Raw genomic sequence first — 27796 nt, forward strand, 5'->3', positions numbered from 1 at the left:
ACTACAGAAATAATCAAATAAAAAAAATGACACCCTAAATAATCGCCATACTTGTTTTTAAGTTATAGAACAATCATGCCGATTGTACGGCGTACAAAAACAGAGGCAGGCCACGAGCGCCCATGTCGACGGAAACTGGTTGCCACGAGTTGCAGAAAGTTAAATATATGCAACTGGCTTCAACTGGTTGCTTCGAGTTGTAAGAGGCGCCCAGGTCGACCATTTTCAGTTGAAGCCAGTTGTCGAAACGCCAGTTGCTCTCATTTGTAAGGTCGACATAAGCCACATTTATAGACGCATTATGTAAGAGCTAAACGGCTTATAACTTATTGTAGTTCTTTCTTATAAATTAGACATTTATTCACACAGGCCCATAAACCACCCTTTAGACCAACAGGTAATCGCGATTTTCAACGGATTAAAACACGACCGCCATTTAACGATTTAATTGAAAAACAGATAATCGAGACTTTGTTTCTTATCGTAAAATGGTACTTGACATATAGTGTGAAACCTTCAAAGACTGACAACTTCTCTCAGAATCAGGCAATTTGACTGACATTTTCAATATATTCATTGTTCATTATCTCTTTACGACACATACCACACATGTTTAATGAATCTGAGGGTTTTTTTCGACTTTGTTTGAGATGACATCATCGATATGCATTCCAATTAATTTCTCGACCACCCATTAATAAGCCCACCAGAAAGGCTTAAAATTGTGTCTGGCCCGCCATTTTATAAAATGGCACCGATCCCAACCTAAAAACCCGTCCTAGGTAAAAGAAACCTTCAAATTCCCATTTTTTAGGTAATTTCGCCTTCGAATCACCCCTCTAGGAAAAAAAAAGTCAAATAGTCCCAACTGTCATAATAAAAGGAATCTCCTCGTACTCCTAGCCTGAGGCAATCCCATTGGTGTCCAACAGGGCAGTGTATTGGGCCATTATTAATTTTATTATATACTATTATATAACGCCATCTGGCCCATGTTACCCCCAGGTCCGAGCTACCCCTATCCCCCAAATTTCAGACTCGGGGCAGACCTAGTGTAGCCGACAACCTCGAACAGACCGGCTTCGCTCGGGGGTCATAACTCCGAAACCGGAAGTGGTAGACTAACGCCACCTGGCTTATATTACTCCCCGGTGCGAGCTACCCCTATACCCCAAATTTCAGACTCGGGGCAGACCTAGTGAAGCCGCCAACCCCGAACAGACAGACAGACAGACAAACGACATCCACAAATATATATATAGATAGATAGATAGATAGATAGATCAACGACATTGTGAATAATATAAAATCAAACATCAGGCTATTTGCTGAAGATACCTCTCGGTACATAAAAATAAATGATCCAGAGGCAGTTACTCTAAACAAAGATCCCCAACAATAAATACATGGGCGGAAACATGGCTAATGCCTTTTACCCCCTCAAGTCAGAAACTTTACCTCTCACAACGTCGTGAAACCGCCCTTTTTAATGAACGCAATAAGAACATAAAAAGTAACTGAACTTATAAATCTATAACGGTAAATCTCTTTGATCTTTGGGGTATATTATATGCCCCGAATAACTTGAGGTCTGACAGTCGGGGGCGGCTTTGGATATATACAGAGGAAATTGGGGATATTCTTCTGATAGTTTTTCTTTAAAACATGATATAAGGTTTTTCTTACTGAAATTCTGGAATATTCTCATTTTAGGTACATGTAAACATAGACGGTTTATAAGAAATATAAAGTCCTCGACTTCGGTTATGCTGGGGGCGAAAGACTTCCAAAAAAACTCTCGATAGAAAAACCTCGGCCCCGGCCTCGGGTTTTTCTTTTTCTCTGGTTATTTTCTTCAGTCTTTTTCACAGCATAACCTCAGTCTCGTGCTTTATTCTACACATAAACACCTCGGCCTTACCTTTCAGAACGATTGTAAATGGAACAGCCACCTTGATAGTAAAGTACAAAGATAGGCTGCCAGGCAACAAAACATACACCCACGGCAGCTAAATCTTCGGTGCAGTTGACAAGGGTTGTCGCATATTCAATCTATTGTAGGAAATGGGTGCATTTACAAGACACTGATATCAATTTCATACACATCAGATGATAACTTTGATGATAACAAAGTTTTATAGGCTTCTTCGTTCTACTAATCAAAATAATGCACATGAATTTAATACAAATCGGATGATAACTTTTGTCGTTAGAGGGTTCAACAAAGTGAAACAAGGGCAATGACTCTAGTAATAGGGATGGGACCAAGTGTACTTTTCTACTACCATCTGAAAATTCTTCAGGGGTGTTTCTTAGGCGAAATTGATTAAAAAGAAATATTTTGGCAAAAATTTTGTTCTATATCGATTTTTTCGCTCGGGTATTTGGCATTTTTTTAAAATGGCCGCCATGTATTTTTCGAGAGTTTTGTCCTCGATTTGACCAGATATTATTATGTGTTCTAATATGTCTTTTAATACAGAGCAAAGCTCTTTTCTGGTAACACAGGAGCGTAACTAAAACTGTCACCACAGACTGTTGATTAAAAAACAAATTCAGACCCGAACCGGATACACTGGGGAAAAATGGCAATGCGCATGCCAACTTACCAAATGTCGCCCAAGCGAGATTACGCGACTCATAGAAATATTTTTATGACGCGTTTAATCAATGACGTCACATATTTCTGACGTCAATGAAAATACATAATTTCTTCTTCTTTTTATACGCCCACATTTTCATGTGGACGTATTGTCGTCGCCCCTGTTTGTTTGTCCACAATTTGTGGACACTCTACAGGTCACAATTTGTATCCGATTTCAGCGAAACTTAAAATATAGCTTTATCTCTCTAAGATCTCGATTCCTTTCGATATTGGCATGTATCGGACCATAACTTCATGGATTATGGCCCCTGATTGGACGAAAAATTGCGTTTTTAGATTGTGGACACTGTAGAAGTCACAATTTTGATCCGATTATGATGAAACTTGAAATGCATGTTTATAACCCAAAATCTTGGTTCATTTCGATATTCGCGCATATCGGATCGTAACTTCCTGAATTATGGCCCCTGATTGTACGAAAAATCGAGTTTTTGGCTTGTGCTCCCTCCAGAGGTCAGAATTTTTATCCAATTTAAAAAAAAACGTTTTAGTATATCACCGTTACGCCGTAATAAAGGTAGAGTCCGAATTTCGTGAAAATCGGACCAAAACTGACGGACAAAATGGCCGCCGCTTGTACGCGAATAGTGTAAAAATATGGTATGTCAAGGCTTTGGACTGTAGAGGTCACAATTTTAATCCGATTTTGATGAAACTTGAAATGCATGTTTATTACCCAAAGATCTTGGTTCCTTTTGATATTTGCGCATATCGGACCGTAACTTCCTGAATTATGGCCCCTGATTGTACGAAAAATCGCGTTTTTTGCTTGTGGACCCTATAGAGGTCAAATTTTTATCCGATTTAAAAAAACATATTATTATATCACCGATACACCCTAAGGACGGCTGAGTTCGAAATTCGTGAAAATCGGCCCAAAACTGACAAGACAAAAATCGCTTTCTTTTTAGCTTGTTCTCTATCCATCTCTCGAAAATGTGGGCGTATCCTGCCAGGCAGCCGCTGGGGTTTTTTTTAACATAATTAATCATATAATTTAGATCTAAATTAAATTCAATTCGGAAAAACGAGATTATTTAACATTACTTTTATCACTTGAGAAACTTAATTATGAGGGTTTCATATTTAACAACAATCACATCAGCTTCGCTTTACTCAGACAATCCTGTTACATAATATTAGGTTTTCGAGTATGCCGAGTTCAAAATATTATACTCCAACGTGTTTCGAATAATGGAGGCCATCTTGGATCCAATATAGACTGGATAACCTGCTCTAATACGTCAGACTCGCTCCTACGTCACTCCTTTTCTGACTTGCATATAGACGGGTATCCCTAATGATGGCGTTCAGCATTAAAATGAGTAAGCTAGAAGATTTGTTAATCTTTTCTTTAATGTCTTTCAATAGGTTTTAGGGGATGCCAAGTCTAGGAAATTACATTCCAGCGTTATTCGAGCAAAGGCCACCATCTTGAATCCAATATAGCCGCCAAAATTAGTACTAAACGGTCAATAATAACATAAAGCAACATATAATACAACTATAGTATACACATGCTTTTTTTAGAATTACAAATGCATCATTATACCATGACTCATTATGCGTTTGTTTTTTAGTGCACCTAGTCAGTTCAAGTTTGAGCAATGTAGTAATGTACCAATGTAGTGCATCTAATCAGTTCAATAGTGAATCCAGTCTACAAAAAACTCGTCAGTTTAAAGAACGAGTTTGAGCAATGTATCCGCATCTCGCATTATTATACATTATACATTCTTTGAGTGCATCTAGTCAGTTCAATAATGGTGAATCTAGTCAGTTTAACAAATAACGAGTTTGAGCAAGGTTATCCACATCTAGAATGTTCACACTTGGCTTAGGTGTTAATTAGGTGAATGCCTTGATGGAGTTCGAAGATGAGAATTGTCTGCTTACGGCAAGCAGAGATAAGCAATCTGATTGATTTATGCTTTTTGGGTGACACGTAACTTTGGTTTTAATTAAGTAACTCCGAGCATAGATTCATTATCGTGACTAAGTTTGATGATGAGAATTTTCTGCTTAGGCTAAGGAGCGATAAGCAATTTGATTGGTCAAGACTTTGGAACATAACAACCCTGCTTTTAACTGAGGTAGAATGATTAAACTTGGTGTAGATGTTTATTAGGCGAATGTCTTGACCGAGTTCAAAGATTTCCAAATAAAGCTAGACAAGGCCTAGCAATTTAATTGATCGATGCCTTGAGACAAAATAACTTTCATTCTAACTTAGTGTATAGTTTCACTACCAGGTACTTCAAAACCTTTACTGAGTTTGATCGTGAACATTTTATGCTTCGAATAAGTATAAATAATCAGTTTGTTTACTCGATACTTTTGAAAAAGATAAATGTGTAATTAATTAATATGTGTCATCTATTTATTTTAGGATTTCAGCCTCACTGTTGGCTTGTTCATTTATGTTTGAATTATTTTATTTCAAATAACGTCTATTTAAGAGTAATGGATATGTTTTGTTAAGACCATTTCATTGACCACGCCGATAATCCAATGGAAGCTCATGGACACTGCGGAAGCCAAATCCCGTCGGCGCCAGGTGAACCATGAAACATGTATTTTACGTTTCATCAAAATCGGATTACAACTGTGACCCCTAGGGGGTCCACAACCGTGATATACCATATTTTTACACTATTTGCGTACGGGGGCGGGCATTTTGTTCGTCAGTTTTGGTCCGATTTTCACAAAATTCGACTTTAACCGTCATTACGGTGTAACGGTCATATATTCAAAAGTTTTTTTTTTAAATCGGGTAATAATTGTAACCTCTAGAGGGACCACCCGCTAAAACTCGATTTTTCGTACTATCGGGGGTCCATAATTCAGGAAGTTACGATCCGATATTAACAAATATCGACGGGAACCAAGATCTATGGGTTATAAACATGCATTCTAAGTTTCATCAAAATCGGATCAAAATTGTAACCGACATATATTCAAAAGTTTTTTTTTTAAATCGGATAATGTAACCTCTAGAGGGACCACCCGTTTAAAACGCGATTTTTCGTACAATCAGGGGTCCATAATTCAGGAAGTTACGATCTGATATGCACAAATATCGACGGGAATCAAGATCCGTGGGTTATAAACATGCATTTTAAGTTTCATCAAAATTAGATGAAAATTGTGACCTCTAGAGGGTCCACAACCTTCATAAACCGTATATTTACACTATTTGCCATTTTGTCTGGCAGTTTTGGCCCGATTTTAACGAAATTCGTACTCAACCATCATTAGGGTGTAACGGTGATATATTCAAACGGTTTGTTTTTTTTACCTCTAGAGTGTCCACAAGCTAAAAACGTGATTTTTCGTACAATCAGGGGCCATAATCTATGAATTTTCGATCCGATACATACCAATATCGAAAGGAACCGAGATCTTATCGTCAAAATCAGATAAGAATTGTTACCTGTAGAGTGTCCACAAACAATTCTGGACGGATAGACGGACGTCCGGACGGACAGGGGCGACGACAATATACGTCCACATAAAAAAGTGGGCGTATAAAAATGTCCACAAGCTAAAACCGTGATTTTTCGTACAATCAGGGGCCATAATCTATGAAGTTTCGATCCGATACATGCCAATATCGAAAGGAACCGAGATCTTATCGTCAAAATCAGATAAGAATTGTGACCTGTAGAGTGTCCACAAACAATTGTGGACGGATAGACGGACGTACGGACGGACAGGGGCGACGACAATATATGTCCACATGAAAAAGTGGGCGTATAAAAATAGACACTAATTTATTTTAGGGCTGGTAGTAAACACCATTATGAAAAGATAAAACAAACTGTTAGTTTTTTGTTATCTACTACCGTTAATTATCTCCAAAATAGCTGAATTACAGGTTAATTTCATAGGTTATTGTTTCCTTTGTCCAGTTTTTATCTAGTCGATTCCGGTCATTTTTTATCTTTGGTATCAAAGGTTGGGAGGTTGCTTGTTCACGTGAGTATAAATTTTCTGAACCCACCCAATGTAAGATGTAGCTATAGGGCGTCAAATTTTGGGTGACGAAAAATGAGGAATTTAGATAGGCTTTGATGTCAGTATACAGATCTCGTTCGCCCGAATCGTATGAAATTGTTTTTTTGGTAACAGCACTAGGTCATTTTTTTTTTTACAATCCGCTGTGATGACACCAAACATCAAACAGCTGGACCTCCTGTTTTAACTGGTTTTCATTATGACAAAGGGGGAAGATGACCTGCTCTCATCAAGATGAACTGTGTTTTAAAGTGACTTTTTGATATACAAGAACTTTTTTTGTGTTTTTATCCATTTTCTTATTTTTATTATATTACGCCTTCATATATAAATAACTTAATTAAATGAACCTGTCGATAATATCATATTTTAATGTATCGGATGTTAAATTTGTAATAAACAACAACAACAATTTGTTACTGCACTGACTTGAAAACATTGAGAATACTCTTCGAAACGTCGCCTAAATAAATTAGTAATTGTTCTTCCATACGTATGTGTAATAGTTTATTGCCCTATCCAGTTACTAAATTCCTCTAAAGGATTAGTAAAAATACTGTTTAAAAAAAATTGTCGGCGACTTCATTTGAACAACTGCAAGTAGGTACTGTAACAGTGAGAATCTTCGATAATAACTAAAGACTTGAACTATTTATTACCGGAAAACATTAAATATCATAAACACAGAACAGCACTTCCGACAGTCAATATAATTTTTATAATTATATGACCTTTATGCGAATGACAGTTCAGTCCATGGAACTGATCGATATGCTGTAGGGTCAGTATTCTCCGTCGAGAACAGCTGTGTGGTTCATGACTACACATCAATGAAACAAGTTAAAATGAGATCGGCCAAAGCAAGTATTGATAACAATACCAGACAAAAGCACGATTTGTTGTCATTATGTAACTGGTCTTATCTTTTATCACACAGTTCGTCGAAATGTTCAGATGCTGCAGCTTGCATTAAGGGTCAGACTTTTAATAAAGGGAAACTCACAGAGTATGTAGTAGAAGTGTTACTACCCATGTGTCACCAAAAAGATGAATAATAGGCGAAGTAAGCCCTTAAATTAAAAGGAGGCATATTTTGGGTATTTTTCAGTACGTCCATATTATATAATATATTCATTGTTGACTACATTGTTGATTATTTTATTAGTATGCAATATAGACTGTCAGCACTTACTATGATGAAGTCACGATTTAAGTTAAAAATAAGGGAGTTGGTTCCATACAATATGACGATGTGATGATTTCGTTTACAAGTTGGATACCTTGGAACATTACACGAAAATTTGTATGTCGATGTCTGAATAACTAACAAAATCTCCCAACATGTGCATAAGATTCGCGTGTCCGATATTTCCATTCAAGAATTCAAGACTGCTGTCGCAAGCATTATATTTTATCATCCCCGACAATTAATTTTATCACTGGTATTTGGTTGATTTAATTTCTGAAATGATGTTTCACTTTCCGCAACAGTGGTTATCTATAAACAACGTGCTAATGAAATATGACATTTCAGTAAACTGAAATAACTAATTATGTCACACGTTTAAGATTTTATGATGCCCATTTCCAATATCTATTTATAGATCAATAGCAATATTGGAGCGTGTAAATTTGCCAATCAACAAGTTACAAAAATCACCTTATATGGGCCCGAGGAATAACTTTCAATCAATTCCATTGATATGAAATAGAAAATTGACGCATGTTAAGTTATGGTAAGCATCATATATCATTATGCCCAACAACCCCACCTGTAGGAGATAAATATGTCTCTTTAATAACTAAATTATTTTATATTTCAATTATTGGAAGCAGTCAGTTGGTTAAAATGAAAATTTGAGTCATAGAAAACATTAAATAGCTGATAAAACTTTTGCTTATTTTGATAGGTGATCCATATTCTCTGATCGATCTGTTTCAACGTAAATTGATTAATTAAATGAATGCATTGTAATAAGCTGAATCAAACAATGTCAGTACATGTAAACTTACATGCAACTGAACAAAAGTTGGGGTCTGTTTTATTTTGTAATCCATTTACATTATTAGGGTTCCACACAAAATGCCAATATATTTAATTATTATTGCATTTGTTATCAAAATATGAACCAATCCATATCTTATCTCCGCTATGGCGCCATTTGCAAAAGACGTTGTATGGATCTTGACATATATGTATAGAGCAACTTTATTTATCAAATCGTTTTTCGTCTGTAGATTTGTATTGTGGTTTGCAGAAGATTAAGAATTAAATTATCTAGGCGGTAGTTTTTATTATTGTTAGCGAAATCCAAACCCCAAAACGACAAAATTGTCAGAAGTAATTGTGATCTTATTATGGCACGGTAGGTTCCGAAAAGTAAGACGTTAAACCCCTTTTCATTCATTCAGGTAAGCACCCAGTTGTTTCACGTTGCATGGTATATTGACGGTAATACACAATGACGACTACTCTTAAAATGTTGATTCATAAAATGAGCTTTACTTGTTAATTATTCTTTTGTTAAAATAAATCGGTTATTTTTAAAATGTACTCAGATTGATTATTTAACATAATCAGGAAAACAAAATCAAAATCTCAGCGGTAGATAATCTCCCGGCTTGTATTCAATTGATTAAAAAGAGGTCCACCTAAACAATATAGCAAGATTACAGGTAACCATATCCTGTTTATATCGTCTGTAGAGAATACGAAATGATGACAAATTTTCAACTCATTATATCACCGTAAGAACTGAACGGAACGTTTGGACTGACATTCCTTTTAGAGATTCAACTTTCGCAATGTTATATTTTACACGGGATTTCCTAAAGACAACTGTCCGTGAAATTAGACTGGCCGGTAAATCCGACACTGATGCCATGGGGATGAAATCTATGGAACCTTGCAATTAAGTAGAAAATAGTTTGGATATAAAGTGACATATGGAGAATGTAGATTCCGGTATTGGTCACGAGCACTGTCCTTGTAGACATCTCAACACCAATAACTGACAGATTGTCTTCTAATTTGAACACAACCCATTCAAACGCTCTTGGAATTAATTATTCATTTCACGTTTCACCAAAGTCATACGAGGAGGGGTTGTGATACTGCGGTCAGGGTACAGGAATCTCGATTAGAATGTCCCGGGTTCAAATCCCGAGATGGGTCGAGAAAAGCACTGGGAGTTTTAAATCCCGGTTCCCACTTGTCAAGGATAGCGCAACAGGAAATGACAAGAAAATGTGTGCCTAATCGCTCGTATAGGACGATAAACCTAGGTTCGCCAGTTTACACATTGAGATATACGTACAAGAACCTTGGACAGCTGGAATTTGATGAAAAGTAAGTGGAAACAACACTGTCTGGGCAAAGTTTTCTCACGCTTCCTGCCATTGCACACAATACCACAGAAACCCATATGTTAGTCCCAATATGACCCAATCATTCCTATCTTATCAAAGGCAGATAAAACCCCCAAAGTGGACTCCAATATCTTTACATGTAACTACCAACAGATAGGTGTTCCGAGAATGTACATCTGGGTAATTGGCGTATATATACCGGTATGTGGTGTTCATTCATCATGCAATTGTCGATAGCTGTATTTTATGTACGTGGATTCATTTATGGCCCAGTCCCATTCTAAATTGTGTTTTATAATACCCTGTTAGTCCCACAAATGCCTACTTATATTGTGCTGACAGGGCTCAAAACATCATACATTTCAAGTCCGCTTTAAAAGAAATTACATTTAGTTTACTTTCTATCACAGATGCATTAAACTGCATAATTGTGATGTAATGGTATATGTTTTTATGGATTGATTACAGAGTTGCGTGCGAATTCAAGTCTGCTAGTTAGCCATATTTGCGGTTTTCAAGCTGCATGCTTATCAAATGTAAACAATAAAACAACTTACCCCGTCCCACGTAAAATCCACGAGAGGTCGAGACATGCTAAAAACAGTAAATAATTTAGCTCCCACTAGACGAGGCATCACAGCTGCAAGACCCGATCCAACATTCCGTATTTCCAAATATCTACTGAACACAATGTGGAACGGAAAGAGTTCAAAAAGGCTTTCAGAATTTAGTGGAATGTTATTCACTATACTGTCCGAACATGATACTGTTCCTTCTTTGAAAGCTTTATTGTCAAATAATAATCGAAAAACAACATGGACCATGTCATCCACCACTTCTTCAGTGATCACATAAATATCAACTTTTGTGTTATAAAACATTTTACCTACTTGCCTAATTTGTCCTTTCACGTAATGTAAGAACCCTTTTCTTTTGCTGCGATAATGAAGGGTCAAACCATTTTTGTTCTCACTTTCGCAGAAAAACGAAGGCGGTTTGAGTTTTGGGTAACTGAATCGAAGATACTCATGAAGATTATCCAAACCATTCAAAAAATCTCTCATATGTCTCCCAAGGACCTTCAGAATCCTGTCGTACCCATACTGCCCTACAAATTGAACAAAGGATACCCCGAAAGCATCCATTAGTTCATGTAAAGGGGTGTCGGTGATGATAGAGGTGGCTTCGGCGATCTCCTTAATGGTATTCTCGCTGTAAATATTATGGGTAGCGAAGCTTGCTTGGTGAAGATTTGTCCGGTTTCGAACTACTTCCCAAATTTCTTCACCATATTCTCTCTTGATGTATTCCACAATAGCCTCCAGGAGCAAGCCATACATCTTGAGGGTCGTTGACGTCTAATTATTGTTCTTAAGATACTTAGTTTCTTTGTTTTACTTCATCATGGTGCAGTTCGCATTTAAACCATTCAACCGTTATCCCATGATTGTAATTTGATATCTGGTAATAATTCTAACCAGTATTAATTATTCAATGAATCTTTGAATTATTACACCATTGTTGCATATCTCCATTGGTTACCCGTATTCAACAAGGACCGGTTCAAAGAACGCAAATTACAGCTGGGGGAAAGTTCATTGGCCAATGATAGAGTTAATCTGATAGAATAGCTTGTTATATAATAATATTACTTAATCATATTCCAAAGATCACTTTAATAGGTTGACAATAATGAAAAGTGAGAACTGGTAACTCTTTTAACAACCACTTTAACGCATCCGCACTTTAATTTCTTAAGTCAATTTGTAAAGATGTTCTCATTGATTAAATTATTATCAACTCAAATGACTTTAAACCAATCCAGAGATCACTTGACCATGTATCTACACATCAACCGTTCATAAAAAACGCAACAGAATCTGAAGGGTTATCGAATTTATAGAAATCCTTGTAGTGTGTTGTGTACACATTTATAATCCATTATAGACCTTCTTATCGACGCTGATACATAAGAAAAAATGGCTGGTTATCTAAGATGCTCTTCAGGCGACTGCCGCTAATGGTCGGTACTCCCGATAGCACACGACACCAACGATGAAACAATTTCCATCAATGAGATAAGAAAAAGTAAACAATAAAAGCTAGAAATTGAAGGCAGTACTTAACTATGTAGTTTGATAATCTACACACAAATTTTGGTCTTACATTTGGTAGTTAATCATTTTAAAATACCGTGATACCTTACGTTGATCTTGAACAATATTCCACCACTGACTTGGTTTTTAAATTCGGTCACTGTTATCCATCAGCCTATTGACATTGTACGCTGGGCGTAAAACACGTTGTTCTTTGTATAAATCAACTTGTACAATGATATATTACTACAAACTAACACCAATTTTGTTGCATATTATCCATTAAAGCGACCAATGATTGTAACGCGTGGATTATCTCATATAATATCCCCATTAAACAATAATGGGTTAATAAATATTGAATACTGACTATAGTCCAAAGGCTACGTAATTCAAAACCCACTCGTGTAAAAGATCCTCATTTGTTAAAATTCGATAATATACAATTATTTTAAAGAGAGGTTAAAAGATAACAAGTAGCTTTAATAATCTTTTTTAAATAGGTTATTTATGAACATTGAATTCACACCGAAGTACTATCATCGGTTAATGGAAATAATGTACGATACATAAAAAATTCACATCCAACACATGAAATTAAAAAATAGCAGACGGTTGCGTTGCTTCTTCGGTGTGCTCCTGCACTATAAACTACTTCACATCCAGAACACCGATTTTAACCGTCGTTGCCTTATTCTAACATCACCTGTATAGCAAATGTGAGTGATTACAGAATGGTATGGGTTTCACTGGCGAAATACGTTAACATACGCAGGCATAGATCTATCATCGCCAAGCTTACAATAAAGGGAAATAGTTAATTCGTGGGAGCCAATGAATTGCGTCCAAGGAATTAAACTCTCATCTCGACCAATTGACAGCGAATGAAATGACAGTCTTGAAAATCTTTGAGTTATATTTACGACTAGAATTGTATCCAGTGGATAATGTGTTATTTTGATCGAAGAGAGGAGACATATAACATTGAAGTAGGCTAACTAAATTGCACCGGTGTGATACCACCGTGTAATTGTTATCGTGTATACAGAAGCCTTTTACATCATTAACATTTAGTACATTTCACACTATAAATATCCAATTCACGATTCTTATAACTTTTGTTTCTTGAATGATCAACTTCACTATTATTCCCCATACCCGAAAAATGAATGTATTCTCATTGTCATCAGAATTGCAACAGCTGTTGGTTTTTTTTTTCTTTTTTCTTTTTTTATTCTGGTTTTTATTTCACCTTTTTTATTCCCACGAATCAATTAGTAATATTTGCATTTATATATATTCAATATTTTCGCGCAATTTGCATATTCAGATAGCCAATTTTACGCCTCAGATCAAATTTGCGTGTTTAAAGAGTATTCTCTAGAAATGTATTTGTTTTACCATTCCATTATTTCATTGTCTGAAAAAGAAGAGAATAAATATTAGTCGATATCCTTGTAAGGGATATATGAAATTATATTAAAGTTAATTTGTTACTCGACTATCTTTGGTGTACCGGAATACATCATAAAGATACTTCGTGTGCACTAAGATTCAATAGCACGAGGATACCTCTTCGAATTAATGCGGCCTCGTATGATCTACAATTTCCGCCGACAGATTGAATTGCACACCGGTAACGATATCAGGATTCACAATAATAGCATGCTGAGTTAAACCTGTAAGTTGTATATCTAACATGTAATGCAAGAGTACAACAAAAATTTGTTAGGTATGTGAACTCCTCAAACGATAAGTGTTATTCGGTGTTTAAAAAGAATATTTGTACCCACAACACAACACCCGTCACCCTAAAAAGGCCATGGTTTAAAGACGTGAAAATGTAGTTTTAGATCATTGACTGTTTTGGCGTTTGTGCTTTGAGGAAGAGTAGAACTTTCTCTTTTTTTAAATTTATTTATTTGTGCATTTTAACCCTTGCTGAAATTCAATATATAGCTTTGAAAACGCACCCTAAATCTTCCGTCGGTCATTTGTGGTTTTGCTTTTTTATTGTTGTTTATGTGTCAGGACGAAAAGCAAATATTTGTTTGGTTTATGTTTCACTGTCTCTGTTTTATTAAGCTCAAATTATTAAGCCGTTTTAAAAACACAAAGACAAGGATCCCTGGTTGTATCTCAATTCCTGGAATTGTTTATTGATTCCTCAGAAACTAATAATATGGTTTATTATATACAAATTAACTATCACATTCAACCATGCATATCTGTTATATTTGTAACTTCCTATTGTTAATCTGTGCATTGGGATTGTAATTATATCAGTTAAATAGAATGATAATGGTAATTATTCAAGCGATACATTATGTATAGAAAGAATTGATAAGTCAGCTTACACCCAGCATATAATTATAATAGAACAAACTGATCCCATGATAATAAGAGATATATTTAAGTCTGATCTTACGCATATGGACATGCATTATACGGTTAATTATGGGGTTATAACTAGTAATGCAGTTGATGCTTGTTATGGGTTGGTTTTTGTCTGTCTGTTCACATTTTAATTGATTGATTGTGGGGTGATTAATTTATTAAAACAAAGCAGTAAACCGTAGCACCCCATTCAACTTTTTCTTGTCAGCACTCTCTGTAAACTACAGTTCCTGTCGGCTTTTATTAAAATTTACAGAAATTGTTTATTTGGTCAACAGGAATAACCCTATCAAATCCAGATTTATTTCCTCATTTACGTCCGGACTTTAAATCTTGTTAACGCAATAAAGAACAGATTTCTTGTTATAATATTCTAAAACTCTTTAGAATTTTTCATCAGACAAAGATCTAGATCGAAACACTTTCAAAATTCAGAGTGTTTTGATAATAAATAGAAGAGTTATAACATAATTGTTAACTTAGCTAAAAAAAAAAAAAAATACGGATTCACTTCTTTATTACAAGCGGAGGACAGTAATCGAGCTGTAAGGAAACTTGTGTATGTGTATATTTATACTAGGTCAAAGATATATAACAATACAATACATGTATAAACATAGAATGGATTTAATTCATTGACAACCGGTTACAAATATTCATTCTGATAAAAAGATAAATATCAAGATCTGAGGCACTTAGTTCAATTTATATGACTTCAACATGCATCCATCCAACAAATATACGTAACAATATTTTCATAAACTTTTAATAAACACATCTTTCCTACAGAATGCAAGGGGGGGGGGTCGAATGTTTAGCACGTGCGCGCTGTATCATAAGGCCCGTCATTGGGTCAACTGGCGTGGCTTCGAATCTCCGGCTGTACGTGAGTAGGGTCACTTGTCCAGTTTGTGTCGAGTGGACGTTAAATCCCATTTTCTCTCTCTACAGAATGCAAGATATACAAATTTACATACATTCTGGAAGATTTCTGTTATTTTTCTTCAAAGGCTCAATAAATTCTGATTAGATATGCAATGTAAGTTAATTTCATTGCGAATATATTAGTATAAAATTTTTGAAAAAGTAAACTGCAGTTCCAACAACAGTGTACAACACTAATATTTTCAAAATGAAAACAATATGTACAGAAATCTTTCTTGCCTCACTATACAAAATTGTCTCCCTTTTTCTGTTGCCAGATTATTTCTGGACAACAGAAGTCTACAGTCCTATACTGTTTTGATTTTACAAATGATAGATAGTTTCTGGTTCTAATTGTTCGTTGACAAAATAGTAATATTCGAACTTTGAAAAGGGTTCATTAAAAGAATACCGAAATTGTAGCATGTTGTTTTTAACCCTTTGTTCAAATTCTATTAGGAAAAGTTTGTTGAAGCCAAGCATGATGAAAACCAAAATTACAGACTAATTCTCTAATCTTAGATGCACTAGTGGTTCATCCTGCTTCTTGTGATTTAAACTATATTCAATTGCATCTTTTTGAGTATCTATCATCACTCATGTTTAATATCCTCAACCAATATTATGCACATTTTACAAAATATATAGAACGCAATGACAATCTGTCCAAGGTTTGGGGGGATTTTGGAAAAGTGGACCATGAACACTTTATGAAACATTTTCTTTTTATTTTGCTGGAACAATAATAGTTTATCCAATCATCTTGTAAGATGTGGGGGAAATATATTCTACAATATATTATTCTGTGGAGTTTTTCACCACAAGAGTTCCACAATATATTGGACTTAGAAAAAAAACATTATTTTCTTTCAAAAATTTCTTTTCAGAGCCCCAATATGCCTGTGTGGCACCACATTCCACAAAATTTTCATAGGCATATAGGGGGTCTGAGAAGAAATTTTTGAAAATATTGATATTTTTTCTGTTTTTTTTTACCACAAAACTTCCACAAGAAATTGGACATAGAAAAAATATCAATATTATCAAAAATTTTCATAGGCATATAGGGGGTCTGTATCAAAATTATTTTAAATCGAAAATCTTGTGGAATGTGGTACCACACAGGCATATAGGGAGGTCTGAGAAGCAATTTTTGAAGAAAAAAAGTCCAATATCTTGTGGAACTCTTGTGGTGAAAAACACCACAGACCTAAAACACTCTATGAATTAGGAGATAAACACCGACTGTTTAGAATTTAGAGGACTGTTATTGTCCATTTGATACCGCTTAAATCATTAGAGGCCGAGATCGCGTAGCGATCGAGCGTTTCTAATGAAAAATTTAAGCGGTATTAAATGGACAATAACAGTCCGATAAATTCTAAACAGGAGGTGTTTATCGATATTGTAGCCAAAAATATTTAAAAATTAAATTTACTTATTATCTTTTAAATACACTCACTAACTTTGTTTTTTTGTGTTTCAGGTGTGTGTTTCAATAAGCCAATGGTTGAATTTCATTGTTGATGACATACAAGAAAAAATTCATGAAGATTTCCTAGAATAAAGTTTTAAGGTGTAGAATTTTTGGCCACTCCAAACAGAGTCTAGCACCCAGAAAATATTCATTCGCAGTTTAGAGTACTGTTATACTCATTCGACGCCACTTTTCGACCAATCAGAATCCAAGAAATTTCCATTTTGGGCTACAATATTATTTTAAGTAGAAAATCTTATGGAATGTATTTATTTTCAGAAACCTAATATCTTGTGGAACTCTTGTGGCGAAAAGTTCCATAAAATTTGCCCCCAAGCCTTGCCATAGATGAATATTCTTCTTAAAAATCTGTGTGTTTTGAAAGTTAATTCCGACCGTTATTGTTAAAATTAAGGCAATATATTTAAAAACGACAACTTAGGTGATTTCGGACATTTCGCATTGTCGCAGAACGCTTAAAATAGCTTTATCCTCTAAGTCACACCCACTTTCCCTGTGAAACCGAAGACTTCGTAACGATGCGACAAGCAGTTGTTGAGATCTAATCAAAATAAAAGAAGAACAATAAAATAATAATAACTAGGCCTGCAAGCAGCACTGAACCGGCTTTCAGAAATCAGACAGGAAGAGTGTCATGCAATAGTCCATTCACCGACCTACCAAACGATACTTTAGTTGTTTTGATCAGGTCATACCCGACGGTGAAAGCACGATTTTCGCAAGAGCACCCATTTTTTACTGTTTGTTTTTTTGGTCAAAATATCGAATATTTTTTCGACTACTTTCGGTATGCAGATCATTGTCGGGATAGATTTAACAAGCTGTATGTTAACTTAACTTTCTGTACCAGAAGTTTCAGAAAAATCCATTGAACAGTTTAAAGAAAAATAGAAGAGCATTTCCAATAATTTAACGATTTTCGACTTTTTTCAAAGATTGGGGCCCTTTTTGGACCCTTTATATCATATTGAGGCCTTTAACTTTGGATTCACACTCTAGACCACCGTTAAGCAGAAGTTTAAGAAAAAAAAATTAAGAGTAGTTTTCGGGATAAAAGCGTCTGAATAGGCTCCGAAAAGGAAAATACTAGATTTTCAGCGTCCAATAATCTATTGCCTTAAGCATCGAATTTGTACCATTTAGATGCCATAATATCGTCCATGACAATTTAGTTGTTTTGATTCGGTGAAATCTGGTTTGGTAATCACTTTTTTCGCAAGATCAACCTTTTTTCAACTTTTTTACAAAGATGGGAGGTCCTATTTCAATGCTTTTATTTATGGATTCACACCCTAGACAACCGATAGGACTTGAGTAAGAAACGTCGTAGTTGTCGTTTTCGACAAAAATGTCAAAATATCGAGAATTAAATTTCAATAACTCTATATATATTATACATCGTTAGAATCGTAATTAGGTCAGCTATCTGAATGTATAACCTCTTTTTTTTAGAAAACCTGTTAAAATAAAAATAAAAAATAGTAGAGCATTTTCTAAGATTTCACGATTTTTCGACTTTTTTCGATTTCGAATACTTCCGGATCGTTGTTGGAATTGCTTTATCGATCGGTATGACCATGACCATATGGCTTTATTTTGCAGGACTTTCAGAAACATCGATTGATCCTTTCAAAAAAATATAAATGGGTAGGAAATTCGAAAAATAAAGGGCAATAACACAGAATGAAACTTATATGGCTGGAATTGGATGGACATCAGGTATCCAAAAATGTAGGTAAAATTTGATAATTTTGAAAAATAACAAAATTGTCTCTTAAACAACATTTTTTTCATTTTTTGAACGCTAGAAGTCAAGGACGAAGTTTCGAAATTTCTACATTTTCAACTGCTATCGTCCCCGAAAAGACCCAGGGTTTCCGAAAATGTCATTTGTTTGAAAATAGGTAAAGCATTGACGAGACAACGACCTTTTTTTTTTTTTTACTTTTTGGCACCATACCAAATTCGGCCACTTCCGGTCTGCGCAGAAGTTTCAAAAATAGTTTATGGAGTAACTAATGGTTTCTCGATAAAAATTAGATCCCAGGTCAGTATCTCTTAAGGGGACTGAGAAATAAGCGTCCGCAGTAAATAATAATAATAACTAGAACTGCGATGTGGTAATGACGCGTTTCACGGTGCAACGTTACCCTTGAACATACGTCACTTCCAGTAAACAAATTTCCACGTAAGCATTGCACACGTTTTATAAAATAGACGAAGAATCAACCAAATCCAGCAATATCAATTCCATTACCGATAAGTTAGCCAATGAGAATTTCTTATGGGAAATTAAAATGCGAAAAAAATTCTAATAAAGTGACACTTGCTGGTTATTTCTCAGTAGCGGAAAAAGTTAGAAGCAATTTTATGATATTTATAGCATAGTATTAAATCATTCTAAATGTTGGATGGAATTAAATATCATAATTTTAAAGGAATATTGAATAACACTCATTTGAAGAAGATATTTGTTTTGAAGACTAAAAATACAGTTTTTGTCAAAATTTTGTCATTTCTAGTATAAATATTTTTTTGAAATTGGTAAATTGGTTTGACCTAGTCAAAATTGGCATTAGGCATCAAATGGTAAAATAAATAATTGACTCTTTTACAGGCAAAATAACGTGAAAAGTGATGCATGCAAAATTGCCTATTTCTCGGCAACTGCTCATATCACAAACCAATTTTTACATACATTATCTTCATGTTTTTGTAAGTTGCAAAGAAATATTTTAAAATATGAAAAGCTCATTTTTATATTTTTTTCACCTTTAAATCGAAATTGTGGAAATACAAAACTGAAATTAAGAAAAAAAATGAACAAGACTTATTTTGTGCCGATAGTAGGAGCATTCATCTTGATTTATTAGATTTGTAAAATTTAATATTTGCTTTTAAAAAGACCTCCTGATCCATCAAAATTAAAGTTTTCGGCAAAATTGCGTCACTTTCGGTGCCGACTGAATTCTTTATTGGTAGCAATAAGTTTAGAATTTGCACCTCCGAGCATATAAGCGTTGCTTTTATACAAAATCAACTATAAACAATTAATCTAGAACCCATAAACTAAAATTAAAATGCGAAAAATCTTAAAAAGTGATACTGACAAAATTGGTTATTTCTGGGCAAGGAAAGATGTTAGAAACATGTCTTTGAAATCTATATGGTCGTATTGATTCATTTTACTTGTCCACTGGAATCAAATATGATTTTATACGAATAGTGAATATTGCCCAGTTCAAAAGGATTTTTGTTTTGGAGCCTAAAAATACAGTTTTTGCCAAAATGACATTGCTTGCGGTAATAATGAAAATCTTATATTACTTTGATGAAATAGTAAATGGCATTAGGCATCACATGGTGAAAATCTTATGAAACTCGAATAATAATTGACAATTTTATGGACCAAAACCTTTAAAAGTGACTAGTAGAAAATCGTCTATTTCACGGCAACTGAATAAGTTAGAGACTACGTTGTGATATCTATATGATGGCATGGATTCATTTTATTTGTTGATTGGAATCAAATATCTTAATTATAAATAAATAATAAATATCACCAAGTTTAATAAAATATTTGTTTTGAAGGCCAAAAGTACAGTTTTTGCAAAAATGACGCCATTTCCGGTGGAAGTGAAAATGATCAATTGATTTGACGTTTTCATAATTAGTATTAGGCATCAAATGGTGAAAACAATTTCAAAATCAATCAATAACTGAAACGTTTTATAGGCAAAAGAAACATGAAAAGTGACTCATGCAAAATTTCCTATTTCTCGGCAACCGCCAAAGTTGCAAACTAACTTCGTATAGATTGTCTTCGTAAAGATTATAGCTACAAGTTTATAATAGTTACGAAAAAATATTTGAAAATATGAAAAGCCTGAATGCGTTGTAAATAGCTCATTTTTACACCTGTTTTCACCTTTAAATCGAAATGGCACAAAAACAAAATCAAAAAAAAAACTGAGTCCGACTTTTTTTGCGCATATATCGTAGGGGCATATATCTTGATCTATCAGATTTCCAAAAACTAACATTTGCTACATCAAAATCAGAGTTTTTAGCAAAATTGCGTCACATCCACTGCGATAGAAAACTTTATCGGTAATAAAAAAAATCAGAATTTGCACCATGAAGCATACGAACTTTGTTTTATAAAGATCGGGCAATAAATACTGAACCTAGAACGGATAAACTGAATTACCCAATAGCGACCAAGAAAAATTATCGAGACAAATAATGTTCAGATTTTTGCTCAAATCAGACGACCCTTTAACCCTGGGTAAATGGCATAAAAAAAATATTCATTAATAAAAAAAAGTTTTTTGTCAAAATTTGGCGCCTCATATTTAAAAAAATTAGTCAAATATCAAAAATCTAATGCACCGTAGCTATGTGTCATGTCTCCGGCTATGCCAAAATGTATCAAATGTTAAAATGCGACGATTATTGTTACAATTACGGCAATATTTTAAAAACGACAATTTCGGTGATTTCGCATTGTCGCAGAACGTTCAAACTAGCATTATACTCTAGCCACACCCACTTTCCCAGTAAAACCGAAGACGTCGAATCGATCCGACAAGTAATTACTGAGATATAAGCAAAATGTGAAACCCTAAATAGATCTGCGAAGCAGATATGAAAGCTTTCATATTCACAGTCACTTCCTGTCACATGTCATGGGTTATATACTAAACAGCAAAACAAAAACGTCAGTACGATTGCAAAATCAGAGAGGCACTTTAATCAAATCATTCTAGGAAACGACTTATTAAATGGATCAAAGCAATTTTTTGTTAACAGTATGTTGACACATTCGTGATTAATTCATCACAATTTCAAGACATTACGAGAAGGTTTAGAGTTTGTAAATATACTGAGCGCCATGGAAAACGCATCACTTTTTTCCCCAAATATTTTATTACTAGGTGGTTTTGTATGTATAATATTATGCAATACTATGAACTTTTGTTTCACACAATGCTCCCAAACGCAAAAAATATCGGCCCGTGTGCACAAAAACAAATTGCACGAGATGCACATGAAAAACCCAATATTCACGTGCAGCATTGTGTGTGAGCCCTTTAAAAGCATATTTTAACTTAATGTGCAGTACATGAACTGGGAAACGTCAATCTGTCGTATTTGTTGTTGGACGTGTGAAGCGACTCGAACAGGTGCAGCAGTCGTCGGAAGACAAGGACCAGTAAGTGCCAACACCGTAAGACGTCGTCTAAGAGAAGTAGGACTCCGTGCACGACGACCTTATGTTGGAGCTATCCTGAGGGATCATCACCGTCAGCGGCGTTTGATATGGGCTCAAGGACACCAGACAAGGAGAAGAGTAGACGGGCAAAGTGTGCTCTTCAGTGATGAGAGTCGCTTTCATCTTTATCACGCTGATGGGGGCGTGTGGGGGCGACTTGGGGAACGTCTTGCAGACTGCTGCGTCTTCGAAACGAATCGATGGGGTGGGGGAGGTGTAATGGTCTGGGGAGGCTTCACATTTCATCACCGGACCGCCCTACACATTTGCAGGGGTCGCGTTAATGCTGTAGCCTACCGTGATGATGGCCCGTGGAGGACACACGCGCTACTGACATCTGTTTCGTACTTTTGGTTTTGACCCCTGTGACTTTGTATCCTTGATTACAGATTAAACATCCATAAGTGTACAAATGTGTTATTATTGATGTGTTCCCATTTGAATATTGTTCACAATAAGAAGCAAAATAAATAAGATATGTTTACAGGATCATTTTGTTATACGAAAAACTAAGTCATGCGTTTTCCACGGCGCTCAGTATAGTCTATACATCAGTATCTGGCGTGTCAATAACAACAGCTCAGCGTCTGTACATGGAGAGAACCGGACGATTGATGAACGCCATTGGCACCTGGAACCACACTCTCAGAAAAGCCTGGCGCAATCCATCGGCTGTGGTTGGTCTCGGTACGACGTTATTAAGTCTCCTCTGAATTTCACCCCAGAGAAGTTAAATCTGGTTTAAGTCCGAGAGCATTATCGATGTAGCGCACTGCTGTGATGCCGCCTCCTCTCCCTGCACCAAGATTTTGGAACACCACAGGACCCACTCTCTGGTTCAGGCCGATTCCACCCCAAACCAATATGCATGGACCTCCCCATGAGAATCGTTCCATGACACGTTGGTCAGAATAACGTTGGCCACGTCGACGCCATATTCTTGTACTGTCATCTGCAGTTGATACGCAATACCGACTCTCATCTGTGAACAGAACAGTTCTTCATGCCTGTGTCACCAGTTCTGGTGTTGTTGGGCAAACTGTAGACGTGTACGTCGATGGTGAGGACCGGTCCACGGTAAGGTCTACGGCAATGGATGTTCTCTCGGCGCACTGTATCGGTACTGATGGGTCTTCCGTGTGTTCGCACTGTCTGATGTGCTGTCTCAGATGCCTGGGTGAAGGGATTCTGCACGAGGTGTCGCACAACATGGCGGTCTTGTCGTCTTGTGGTAACCTTTGGTCTACCAGTTCGGGGGCGATTAGCCGTGGTGTTGGTGGCCCGAAAGCTTTTCTGAAGCCGGTAGATGGTCCGAACATTGACCTGAAAGTGACTGACAACGGCTTGGGCATTGTCACCAGCGTCGAGTCTTCCAAGCGCCTGGTTCCCCTGAGCTGTCGCGAGTAGTGGCATGCTGCTGACGTTGTAGTATGAATGACTGAACTAGGTATGTGGTGCATTTTATAGGGCTGGTCTCGGTGAACAGCACGTGCAGCATGAGTTACATGAAAATCATAGAGACTACATTACCATCTCAGAAGTCTGGTTGCGTTTTGAGAATATTTCCTGGGTTCAATTCTGTGTTTGGGAAGGGGCCTTATTGCTCAGGTAAAGTTGGAGATGTGGTCACAAATATACAATAAAAACATGTGGCAAGTTTTATGCAATGCGTCTATTCACAGTAACATACCAACCTCACGTTTCTTTTGCTGCTGAGTATACATAGAATCTCAACAAGAAAAAATAACCATTAAAATAGGTCAAAATCGCGCGAAGTCAAAGCGATATTTACTCGTAAACAACTTTGTCGGCACGAAAAACATCAAAGGCAAAATTCGAAATTGTGACATTTTCAAATACCAAAAACTCTACCCTGATCCCGTCTATCCAGAAATGTATTCATTTCGGTAATAGAAACGTATTCTTCAAACTACGGCCTATTGTGTTCATTTTCACGTCCGTTAATGTGGAGTTTTCCCTTTTTTTCATATTCAATTCAAAATGGTGACTATCAGTTGACAGAAATAAAACTTCTGCTCCGATAGATTATTAGACATTCCTTCAAGGATTTAGAAAATATAGCTCCCATGTCTGTAAGTAAAATATCGCAAAAGCCTTAGTGATTTTTCACGTTTCAAGATGGTGGCACTTTCATTGCGATCGACAAACTCAGTATTTTGTGTACGAATCAGTAATTTTCTAACCAGTATTAAATTTTGATGGTAATCTGACCTACTTTTTGTCGTTTCTTTGAAAACTTTGATCCTTAATTTCTTCTCCAAGGGAGATAAATTAGAAAATTTCTAATATCATCGTTGAAGTTGGATTAATCAGAACTACTTACATTCTTAATTTCATGAAAATCGTATTAATACCCAAGAAGTTGTCATGTTGGTTTTACTTCCGGGACGAGATGTCAATGACGTAATATTCGAATTTCGAAAATAGGAAATAGCAGATTTAAAGTAAATGTTTGAAGATACTCAAAGAAAAAAAAGAATTAGTAACATAGATCAAAAAGTCACAAAGCTACAGCTATGTAGGTCAACTTTTTCATCAGTAAATTTCGATGTTATCGGATTCATAAAACGTTTTGAAAATTATATTGATTCCAAAGCCACCACCCATTCTTGAAGTGGAGAGAGGCTAGCCAGAAATGTATTAATATCTGAAATAGGAGACGAATTCACGAAACGGCGGCCGATTTCCATTATTTTCAAGCCGTTAATGGGAATTTTTCACACGTAAGAACACGTGTGTAGGCACGAAAAACGTCAAAGGTGAAATTCGAATTTCTGAAATATTCAAATATCAAAGATTCGAATTTCTGAAATATTCAAATACCAAAGATTCGACCACGAGACAGGCTATCCTGAAATGTATTAATTTCAGAAATAGGAGACGCTTTGAACATATTACGGACTATTGTGTGTATGTACACGCCCGTTAATGTAGATTTTTCAATATTTTTCATATTCAATTCAAAATGGTGACCATCAGTTGACATAAATCAAAATTCTGCTCTGAACGTTTATCAGGCATTCCTTCAAGGATTCAGACAATGTAACTCCTATGTCTTTAAGTAAAATATCGCAAAAGCTTTAGGGATTTTTCACGTTTCAAGATGGTGGCACTTCTGGTTCTATCAATAGACTTCATATTTTGTGTACGCATCAGTAATTCCTCAGCTAGTACAGAAAAAAAAAATTCAAGGCAATCTGACCTTAATTTTTTCGGTTTTTTTTTTTGGGGGGGGGGGGGGTGTTTTGTTGTTTTTTTTGAAAACTTTGATCCTGAATTTCTCCAAGGGGAGATAAGTTAGAAAATTTCTAATGCCATCTTTCAAGTCGCATCAGTAAGATTTACTTACATTCCAAATTTCATGAAAATCGTTGTTCTCAACTTCCGAAACGAAATCCCAGCGACTTATTTTCGAAATTCGAAAATCTGAAATTGCGTCAAGGTCCATGTACCCAAAGAAAAAAAGAATTAGTAAAATAGGTCAAGAAATTAAGGATCAAAGTTTTCAAAAAATCGACAAAAAGTAGGTCAGATTGCCATCAAATTTTTTTTTTTTTTGTACTCGTTAGGAAATTACTGATTCGTACACAAAATACTGAGTTTATCGATTTTTCGACTTTTTTCGAAGATTGGGGCTCTTTTTGGGCCTTTTATATCATCTTGAGGCTTTTAAATTTGGAATCACGCCTTAGAACATCGATAGGACTCTGTGTAACAAATGTTTAAGAAATAGAATAAGAGTAGTTTTCGAGACAAAAGCGCCTGAATAGGCTCCCAAATGGAAAATGCTAGTTTTTCAGCGCCCCACAATCTATTGCCTAACCATCGAATTTATATCATTTGGAAATCATAAGATGTATACCATTAATCGAACTAACCAATGACTTTTTAGTTGTTTTGGATTCGGTGAAATCTGGCGCAGTAATCACTTTTTTCGCAAGCGCACCATTTTTTTTTTTTTTTTTTTTTTTTTTTCAATATATCGAATATTTTTTCCACTTCTTACGGTTTTCGGATTATTGTCGGGAAAGATTTTACAAGTAGTTTTGAAAAAAATAATAAATAGAAGAGCATTTTCAATAATTTAACGCCTTTTCAACTTATTTTTAAAGATTGAAGTCTTTTTTTTAATCACTAATATTATTTCTATGCTTTTATATACTATTCAAAAAAAGTAGGGGATATTTGATTTTTAAGTGTTATTAAAGTCACCTAATGAAACTGACGAAGAAACAAATGACAAAATGAAATGAAGTTCACATTCATCGATTTATTCCAAATGATCGTTAGACTAAGTAAGGCACAGACTGACCATTATAAGGGTAAAATGATACCCGGGGTCAAACAGCAAAGTTACCACAGCATCACAACCAAGTCAGTAACGGGTAAATCCTCCTCTGTTTGCCAAACAAGCATTGATCCGACGTGGCATACTCCTAATGAGACGTCTAAGGTCATTTTGGTCCAGATTGTCCCATTCCTGTTGCAACGCAGCAGCAAGTTCTTGGACATTGGCAGGACGTTGTTGACGTTGACGTAACCTCTGTCCAAGCATGTCCCAGACATGCTCGATGGGGGAGAGGTCGGGACTCAGTGCTGGCCAAGGTAATGTGGTGATGTTCTGTTGTTGGAGGTAACCTGTAACGATCCTGGCCCTGTGAAATCTTGCGTTGTCATCCTGGAAGATGAAACGGCGGCCATGACGTCGTGCGAACGGCACAACATGGACTGCCAAGATGTTGTCCCGGTAGTACTGGCCTGTAACACGCCCTGCAACAACATGTAAAGCCGTTCTTCCAGCAACAGTGATGCCTCCCCACACCATAACAGAACCACCCCCAAATCGATCATGTCTGATGACGTTAACGTCTTGGAAGCGCTCGTTTCGACGACGCCACACCCTCCTACGTCTGTCCAAAAAATCAACAGTGAACCTTGACTCATCTGAAAACATCACATTGCTCCAGCGTCGATTATCCCAGTGTTGACGATCCCTACACCAACGACGTCTTGCCTGAATGTGATGATCTCTCAAACAAGGGATCACGCGAGGACGTCGGGCGCGAAGGTGACCCCTATGCAGTCGATTCCGAATCGTCTGGCCACTCACTCTCACACCAGTGTCTGTTTGAAGACGAGCGCTGATCTGATTTGCTGTGATGACACGATTTCTCAAGGCCAAGGTACGGATAAATCGATCCTGGGCTTGAGTTGTCGCCCTTGGTCGACCTGAGCGTGGTCTGTCCTGTACAGATTGTGTATCACGGTATCTGGACCATAGCCTGCTTATGACAGACTGAGAATCATTCATCGTCCGCGCCACAACCGCCTGTGTTGTGCCGATCTGTAGCATGCCAAGGGCACGTAACCTTTCATTTTGGGTAAGCCGACGCATATCAAAATTTGTTTTCTGGTCACTTAAACAATTAAACTGATGTTTCCATCCTGGAATTCAATGCCACAATGACTGTAACATTCAAAGTCAGAGTCGTGCAAATCTTGGGTTGGACCCCCATGATGATCCCAAGCATCAC

General features: G+C 36.1%; 1 protein-coding gene across 1 annotated transcript in view; it reads right to left on the minus strand.

Annotated features, from left to right (window-relative positions):
- LOC126825381 (soluble guanylate cyclase 88E) overlaps window positions 1-27796 on the minus strand; it is an 84787-nt gene that overhangs the window by 13709 nt on the left and 43282 nt on the right. Inside the window, exon 2 of the mRNA XM_050554992.2 lies at window positions 10609-13567. Within this exon, the coding sequence (XP_050410949.1) occupies window positions 10609-11391 (783 nt within the window). The 5' untranslated portion in view covers window positions 11392-13567. The remainder of the gene's footprint in view (window positions 1-10608; window positions 13568-27796) is intronic.

Source organism: Patella vulgata, chromosome 6, assembly GCF_932274485.2.
Source record: "Patella vulgata chromosome 6, xgPatVulg1.2, whole genome shotgun sequence".
Taxonomy (NCBI): Eukaryota; Metazoa; Mollusca; class Gastropoda; family Patellidae; genus Patella; species Patella vulgata.